Here is a 9,431-nt window from a genome sequence, read left to right on the forward strand (position 1 = left end):
GCATTAACCTCTCTACCCCCCCATCCCTCAGACCACATTAACCCCTCTCTCTCCCCACCCCATCCCTCAAAACACATTAACCTCTCTCTCCCCCTCCAATCCCTCAGATGATATCCTCAGACGAGCTGACTGCTCCCATGAAGGCCTCTGTCAGTGCTAGCAAGAAGGAGCTGTACTGCAGACCATGTGGGATGCCAAGATCATTGCCCTCTACAAGAACAAGGGTGAGAGGAGCAACTGCAACAACTGCAGAGGCATCTCTCTCCTCAACACTGTCAGTAAAGCCTTTGCTCAGGTCATCTTGACTCGCCTGCAGAAACTGGCAGAACGTGTATACTCAGAGTCAACAGCAGACATGATCTTCTCCCTTCACCAACTGCAGGAGAAGTGCAGAGAACTGAAAATGCCCATGTGTCGTTTTCATTGACCTCACCAAGGCATTTGACCTGACAGCAGGTCTGTTCAAGGTTCTCCTTAAGATCAGCTCCCCACTGAAACTGCTGAGCATGATAGAATCGTTCTACAGTAATATGAAGGAGACAATGCAATTCAATCACAGCTCTTCTGAGCCTTCAATACCTGCAGCGGCATCAAACAAGACTGCGTCCCCGCTCCCACACTCTTCGGGATTTATTTTTTTGCTGCACTCCTGAAATATGCCTTTGACACTGCAACAGAGGGGATTTACCTATGCGCTTGATCAGACAGCAGGCTCTTCAATCTGGCCTGCCTCAGACCCAAGACAAAAGTATGCGCGGCACTCGTCAGGGACATGCTGTTTACCAATGATGCTGCATATCCTTCTCTACATATGCCCAACCTCATCTCATACCGACTCTCACCATTTGCAACCCTCCCCCATCCAGCCCATACCATCTCCCTATATGCAACCAATCCACACCCCAATGATTTACCAATCGAATTAAGGTATTCCGGTTTCTTCTTTCTTTTATTTTATTTTAATTACCGAGGATGAATCAAGGGAGTTTTGCTTTAAATCTGACAACTCCAGGTCATAGGTTTATTTTTGACCTTGTACAACCCAATCCAAAACCAGCACCTCCACATCATTGCTTAAAATCTAGCAGTTTGGCCAATCAAATTGAATCTGGAACGGAACACCTTACATTTACCTTTAAAAGTAAGAAAAAGTTAGGGTCTAGTCTATCTTCTGAATATTTTGAGAGTGTTTGGTCTGGTCCATAACACACAGTATAGTGTTTCAGTTGAAAGTTAACTGTATGGTGGTCCAATGAGTAAATAACTACACTGCTGCTTACAATCTCATTGCTAATACTCAGACAGGATTTCTCACTTTAGCACTCCGGAAAATTCAGAACTTTCATCTGTGATTTACCAATGAGAAAATCAATATTCAGAAGTTCCAAGGCCCAGGACAGCAAATTCTCACAACAGTTCTAACGTGTGTCAGCAATGTAAAATGGAAAATCCCAGTCCAATGTCTGTCTTCACAAGGCAAGACTGGCCAGAACAATGCAATATTCAGAGAAGCTAGCACATGTCAAAAGTTGTCAGGAAAGGCAGCTTCCCAGATGGAAAGCAAAAAGCATTGACTTTGTACAAACCTATTGCAAGCATGGCCTCATAGTTCCTCTTCACATTCTTATAACGTACTTTTTCCCATTCACTTAGCTCTGCCCACTCCTCTTTGGAAAAATGATGGGTAATGTCTTTAAATTGGTCTTTAATCTGAAAATACAAAATTATTGTGATTCTTTACATGTCTCATAAGTGATTGTGTAATCTTCACAAACTAAAGACTTACAAATGTAGGATGACCTTGTCAGATCTACCATTCTTTATTAGAATATCCTCCAGGTCCACAGAGTGGGCAGGCAATAAACACTGGTAGAAAAATTACACAACAAACATTATAAAATCTTACGAAACATTTCAATGGAGTTGTTGTTCATATGGATGCTGTGACAGAGTAAAAATGAAGTTAGGTAAGCCCAAGTATCCATTAATTTCATTCAAAAATGCTACCTTCTGGCCAGACACCTTTTTGAAGACCACCCTTAACAGTCACTTCTTTTTAGCTCTTGTAGCAAATTCTGTATGTTTATTATGGACATCAGACATTTTCTTCCATGATCACCCTTTTGAGAATGAAGAAGCTCTTCATGTCCACCTTCATGGAGTGGCCAGTGCATTAGGCATTCAAGGAAGGTTTTCACTGTTTTCCCATCTTTGTAATTTCTTCACAATCAGAGAAGATGACCAAAGTGACATCAGCAAAGTTACAATCAGAAAAATACAAAGCCACCTGGCCTTGTATCAGCATAGAGAAAGTGAGGGCTGCAGATGCTGGAGATCAGAGCTGAAAATGTGTTGCTGGAAAAGCGCAGCAGGTCAGGCAGCATCCAAGGAACAGGAGAATCGACGTTTCGGGCATAAGCCCTTCTTCAGGAATTCCTGAAGAAGGGCTTATGCCCGAAACGTCGATTCTCCTGTTCCTTGGATGCTGCCTGACCTGCTGCGCTTTTCCAGCAACACATTTTCAGCTTGTATCAGCATAGCGGTCCAACTGCAGACTTGCTGAAGACGTTGCATAACTTGGCATCATTTCCAGTTTTCATCAGGACACTTGATGTGGTGTTGAGCCCTTCCAGATGATCCAGCTGCCTTGAAGTCAAAGTTGACATTAGTCTGCATAGTCAAGAGTCTAGATGTCGTCAACAGCAGTGGGATCTGCGGAAAATATGCCATTAGTGCACTGTTTTGACATAGGGTTCATACCTTGGTAAGCTGAAGCAGAGGATCTTGTACTTTACATCAACTACATGAAGGTGCCCATCTATCACCTTCTGACTTCACAGGTACTGAAGTTGCCGACTGCATGAGAATACCGATGATGTGAGTCATTTTCTCCTTTTATCATTTATTTCAGCCACGTCAGTGTGACTGGCCAGCATTTATTACCAACTTGAAGTGAAGTGAAAGTGAACTATCGTTTTGAAGCCTTGGTGTCCACAGGCTATACACTCATATCCAAATCCCTCACAGAGGAAATTCTGGGATTCTGATCCAATGACAAATCATTAGCCCATGATGCCACCATCACAACAATAGTCTGTTCTTTCAGCAAACTAGCATGTCACTTTTTACTTTTGCAAAATGCTGACATGAAGATAGGGCTACCAACTGTGGCCAAGCTCATGGATATATCTTGGAAACGGACCTTAAATGATTGGGACCCCTGACTGTTGAAAGCCTCCATGGACGTCAGAGACGACTATTCCTCCTACACTCTGACACACAGCCATTTGCTTGCAGCACTGGCAGGTGAGTTACTGTGTAAAAGCTGCTGGCACATGGCGCAGGTGAGAGTTTGATGTAGGTTACACCATACAGCAGGATGTTTTCCCCCAGTGCATAAGGAGACTCACCAGCAAGCCAAGATGTCTGCCTTTGAATATGCACGAAGAAGCAAAGCAGGGATGCTGTGGTGCTAAGTGACTGAGTGCTAAAAGAGCAAGTGATCAGACCCCAATCTGAGAGCTGGGTGTATTTAAATAGCAGCAGTGAAATGATAATTGTCAATGTGCCAAGTTAAGCAGTTTGAAGTGTCCTGTCAGTGGATTGCAGGGTTGCCAATTTTGAGAGACTGGCCATTGCTGAATGGCAGCATCAATGGACATGGGATACAAATTAGGCAAAAGTGAGGACTGTAGATGCTGGAGATTAGAGTCGATCGTATGGCGCTGAAAAAGCACAGCAGGTCAAACAGCATCTGAGCAGCAGGAATATCGATGTTTCGGGCAAAAGCTGTTCACCAATAAAAGCTATGAGCTGATGGGTGGGTGAGATAAATGGGAGGGGAGTGGGGCTGGGGAGAAGGTAGATGAGAATGCAATAGGTAGATGGAGGTGGGAATAATGGTGACAGCTCAGAGAGGATGGGGGAGAGGATAGGTGGGATGGAAAATGGACAGGTAGGACAGACCATGAGGGCAGTGCCGTGTTGGAAGGTTGGATCTGGGATAAGGAAGAGGAAGGGGAAATGAGGAAACTGTTAAGATCCACATTAATGTGGGGTTGGAAGTCCCGAGATGGAATTTGAAACGTTCTTCATCTAGGTGTCAGGTGGTTAGGGAGTGGCGATGGAGGAGGCCCACGACCTGCATGTCCTTTGCGGACTGAGAGGGAGCATTGAAGTGTTTGGCCACAGGGTGGTGGGGTTGGTTGGTGCAGATGTCCTGGAGATGTTCTCTGAAGCGCTCTGCAAGTAGGGGCGCCAAGATGATGGCCCTCATAACTGCAATTGTGCCATACGGACCAAAGGATATAATCATCTGGCTGTGTCTGGTGACAGAATGGCAGCTGCCACAGTTAAGCATGTTCAGCTGTCTCTCAGTATACTGTGTATGAACGGACCTGCACTCCATGACATTCATCATCAGAGTAATTTGATAGGGTCTTGAGCTCACTCCAGGTGCACCTCCTTCAGGTAGAAACTTCAATGTCTCCTCTAAGAACATTCTATAGGTAGTCTGGTCTTCCAACTGAAGTTTTGCTGGAGAGACAAATGAGTTCTGTCTTTCATGTCATAAATTCTTGGCATCTAGTTTCCTAGTGGTGAGTGGAAGGATCGAAAACTCTAAATAAAGGTGGTGAGATGTGCCTTTTACAAAGCCATCTTACTGTTGCCAACTGGAATCTTGTCTTGACATCTGGAGTATTTGTGGGGAGAAAGCAGTTTGTTATGTCAGATATCTAAAAAGACCTCACTGGACATATCAGACAATTTATCCAGATTAATTGTCATTGCCTATATGGCAGAGTCCTATAAGATATTGCCATGAGGAATCTATGCCCACTGATAGCATTGATGGGACTGACCAACTGAACCTTCCTCACATCAAGCTGCAAAAAGCCCATTGACCTAGCAATTACTTTCTGGTTTCCACTGAAAATCTCCGATGACCTTACCTCAGATATCCTCTGCTCTGACATCGCCTTTCCCTCTCCAACATCTTTCCCATTACTCTTAACTTTATCCATTCCTTCCTGAGAGCAGGCACTTTGTTTATTCTACTTGAACCTTGAATTGTAGTTCTATACTCTACACCTTAGTTTTCTCAATGGTTATGCCGAGTCTACTAATCCTTCCCTTACTTTATCATGCTACAGATGAAAATGAATCTCAAACTCCACCACATATTTTTCTATCAATAGTAGTCTAATTTTTTTTCTCGCACTACTATCTGAACTGGACTTTTCTTCTGACTTTCCCTCAGACTAACACCAACGTAGCCTTCTTTCTCACTTAAACAAGAGAAGCCAAATCCATCAGGAATTTATTTTATTCCATCCCTGCAAAAAACAAAGTCACCAAACACATTTCTAGAATGTCAAACACAAGTTACACACTTATAAGGAACCAAAACACAACCTAGTGATTATTTTTCTTTTCTGACAAAAAATCCAATCTTCCCCCTCTCCAATTGATTTTCCAGTTTCAAAAACCAAAAAAAAACAAACTGTAAAATGGGTCTTTCCTTTACCCCATCCATTTCCCATAATTTGTTTTAACAAAAGGCTCCTTTAATCTAAAGCGAGCAAACGCGCTAAATAACGTGAGATGATTTTAGTCTCTCGTCTTGTTCTTTTTTTCACCCAGAGATTTATTTCTGACTGCACCCGCCCTCACTTATCTGCTCCAGCCTCAATCCCTAACTGTTTGATTCCCCGAAGGTTTGACTAAATTGAAATATCCCTCGAGTCCACCCAGTTAAAGAGTTCACTTTTCCCGCGCTCTCTCCCTCTGTCAGCCTCGCGCTTTCTGCCGATCTCCCGCCGACGCCGCTCCTATTTATAGCCTCCCACGCGCGCGCACCTGTGACAGTTGGCGGCCGTTTTTCTTCAAAAGATCCTCGCGCTCTCCCGCGCGCGGCTCCCAACCGTCGAAGTCAGCCGCCCTCATTGACGGAACTTCGGCCACGTGCCGCTCCCCGCGCCATGACCTCGTGGTTTGGGTCTTTGGAAGGGGGGGGGGGGGGAGTCACGGGTGTCAGCAAACACGTGTTTTAGCTGACACCGGCGCATGTCAACAAGGGCAACTACCCATCGGATTGTGCTTTGGCTTCCCAGGAGGAGAAGATTGTTTGATAAAGGCACCAACCGCCTCTTCCTCAGCTTTGTTGGAGGAGAGTGCAATGGTACTATCCCCACATCAAGACCAGGAGTCATAGAAAAATGGAGCATAGAAACAGGTCCTTTGGCCCAAACTGACCACGGTGCCAATTCAGCTAGTTCCAATTGCCCGTATTTGGTCCATTTCCCTCTAAACCTTTCCCAACAACGTATGTATCCAAATAGGAGGCCAAGGTTCAAGTGGTAACTGCACCAGAAATGTTGAATAACATGTTGGAGCAAGTGGATTAGAAAATATTTCTAGGAGAGCTCAGGGTGCAAAGACTGTGGCACAAATATCTAATAGGGTTTGAAAAATATAGAGACCCCCACAGTGTGGGAGCAGGCCATTTGGCCTTTCAAGACGGCACTGACCCTCCAAAGAGCAACCCACTCATACTCACTGTCTATCCTGTAACCCTGCATTTTTGAAGGCTAATCCACTTAACTGACACATCCCTGGACACTGTGGCCAATCCAGCATGACCAATCTAATTAATCTGCCCAACTTGAACTGCGGTAGGAAACTGAACTGCAGACACCACACAGACACGAGTAAAATATGCAAACTCCACATGCACAGTTGCCCTAGTGTCGAATGGAACCTGGGTCCTTGGTGCTGTGCAGCAGCAGTAGTAACTACTGTGCATCTCATATATCCCTCAATGAAGAGCTTTGATCAAATGAATATTTCTTTGTTTGAATAGCATTCGACACAGGCACATAGAAACAGGAGTAGGCCACAAAGGCACATTGGAAGTGGATTAGGCCATTTATTTCCTTTTGTCTGTTCTGTGATTTAATAAAGATATAGTTAATCTATGGCCTAACTCCATGTACCTGCCTTCGGCCCATCCCTTGCGAGCCTTGCTTAATAACAAGTGGAATATTTGAGATTTAACTTTAACGTCGACTGCAGTTTGAAGAAGAGAATTCCAAAGCTCCAGTACCTTGCTTGTAGATGAGCTTTCTAACATCTCTCCTGAATGGCTGCGCCCTAATTCTTAGATTATTGTCCCCTCATTCTAAAATGATTAACCAATTAGCAATTCAATAACTACCTATCTCAACAGAATAAATCTTTCCTATTCATATACCCATCCAGATGCCTCTTCAATGTTGTAATTGTACCAACCTCCATCACTTCCTCTGGCAGCTTATTCCATACACCAACCTCTATGTGTAAAGGTTTCCCCTCTCACCTTATACCTATGCCCTCTAGCTTTAGACTCCCCTATCCTAGTAGAAAGACCTTGTATATAAACTTCTGTAAGATCACTCCTCAGCTTCTAACACTCCAGCGAAAATAGCCCCTGTCTATTCAGCCTCTCCCTATTGCTCTAACACTCCAATTCTGGTAACATTCTTGTAATCTTTTTTGCACCCTTTCAGGTTTCACAGCATCTTTCCTGTAGCAGGAAGACCAGAATTGAACGCAATAATTCAAAAGTGACTAACTAATGTACTTTACAGCTGCAACATGACCTTCCAATTCCTATACTCAATGCACTGACCAATAAAGGCAAGCATACCGAACACCTTCTTCACTATCCTATCTGCCTGCATCTCCACTTGAACTGAACTATGAACCTGCACTCCAAGGTCTCTTTGTTCAGCAACACTCCCCAGGACCTTACCATTAAGTGTACATGTTGTGGCACTGCTGCCTCACAGTGCCAGAGACCCCGGTTCAATTCCCGCCTCAGGCGACTGACTGTGTGGAGTTTGCACATTCTCCCTGTGTCTGCGTGGGCTTCCTCCGGGTGCTCTGGTTTCCTGTGCAGGTTAGATGAATTGGCCATGCTAAATTGCCTGTAGTGTTAGGTGAAAGGATAAAAGCAGGGGAATGGGTTTGGCAGGTTGGTGTGGACTTGTTGGGCCTAAGGGCCTGTTTCCATACTGTAAGTAATCTAATCTAATGTCCTGCCCTGATTTGCTTTTTCAAAATGCAGCACCTCACATTTATCTGAATTAAACTCCAGCTGTCATACCTAAGCTCATTGGCCCATCTGATCAAGACCACGTTGTGCTCTGAGGCCACCTTCTTCACTGTCCACTACACCTCCAATTTTGGTGTCATCTGCAAACTTACTAACTTCACCTCCAATGTTCGCATTCAAATCATTTATATAAATGACAAAACTTCAGTGAACCCAGCGTTGAACCTTGTGGCGCATTGCTGATCATGATTAGATTCCCTACAGTATGGAAACAGGCCCTTTGGCCCAACAAGTCCACACCAACCCTCCGAAGAGCAACCCACTGGGACCCATTCCCGTCTGACGAATGCACCTAATACTATGGGCAATTTAGCATGGCCAATTCACATTGTTGGACTTTGGGAGGAATCCGGAGGAAACCCACACAGACAAGGGGAGAATGTACAAAAATCCACACAGACAGTTACCCGAGGTAGGAATTGAACCTGGGTCCCTGGTGCTGTGAAGCAGCAGTGCTAGCCATTGAGCCACTGTGCTGCCCCCTGATCAAGGCCACATTGTACTTTGAGGTAACCTTCTTTACTGACCATTACACCTCCAATTGTGGCATCAAATTTACTAATTGTAGCTCCTGTGTTCGCATACAAATCATTGATATAAATGACAAAAAGCAGTGAACCCAGCACTGATCCTTGTGGCACACTGCTGATCATCTTTGAACATGTTGGCTCCCAAGTGGTTCTGAATGATAAAGTAAAAACTGACAGGAACAATCACTCATTCTTTGAGTACCAACTACTCTTAATGATATCAAATGACAGAAACTGGTTGTTCTTTTGCTGCAGTCTTATTTATCAGTAGCTTGTTTTGATAATCTGCTGTTATGATTCAAAACTAATATTTGTATTTATTGCGAGTTCATTTCAATGCTTCCACTAACTACCATAAAAATGTTGTTTTAAGATTGACCAATTGCTGTACATTTATCAGAATTATCAAAATTCTGATTGCCAGTTAACCTCTGTGAGAGGGAGAGAATAAAGGATGAGCTCCTAACTGGAAAACAAAACCTAAAATTCTTAAACTGATGGTTCATGAATGTTCTTCAGGCTGGAGAAAGGTTTGCAGTGAAGATCCCCAGGGGTCAATATTAGGGCACTTGCTTTTCCTGCTACAGATTAATGATCTGGATCTTGATATGAAGTGACAAGTTCAAATTTTGCAGATTGAACCAATTGTAAGCTCTGAAGATTTCAATGTGAATCTCCAGATGGATATTGACATGTTTGTAGTGCCGCCAGATGCGGTTTGATGCAGAGAAGTGTGAGGTGGTGCA

The 9,431-nt window shown here is 44.0% G+C and overlaps 1 protein-coding gene across 1 annotated transcript in view; it reads right to left on the reverse strand.

Annotated features, from left to right (window-relative positions):
• Positions 1–5,946, reverse strand: part of prdm9 (PR domain containing 9) — a 25,914-nt gene extending 19,968 nt beyond the window's left edge. Inside the window, exons 1-2 of the mRNA XM_043683328.1 lie at positions 5,860–5,946; positions 1,587–1,710 (exon numbers count right to left, since the gene is read on the reverse strand). Coding sequence (XP_043539263.1) covers positions 1,587–1,710; positions 5,860–5,946 — 211 coding nt within the window. The remainder of the gene's footprint in view (positions 1–1,586; positions 1,711–5,859) is intronic.
• Between the last annotated feature and the right edge of the window lie 3,485 nt (positions 5,947–9,431).

Source organism: Chiloscyllium plagiosum, chromosome 47 (genome assembly GCF_004010195.1).
Source record: "Chiloscyllium plagiosum isolate BGI_BamShark_2017 chromosome 47, ASM401019v2, whole genome shotgun sequence".
Lineage (NCBI taxonomy): Eukaryota > Metazoa > Chordata > Chondrichthyes > Orectolobiformes > Hemiscylliidae > Chiloscyllium > Chiloscyllium plagiosum.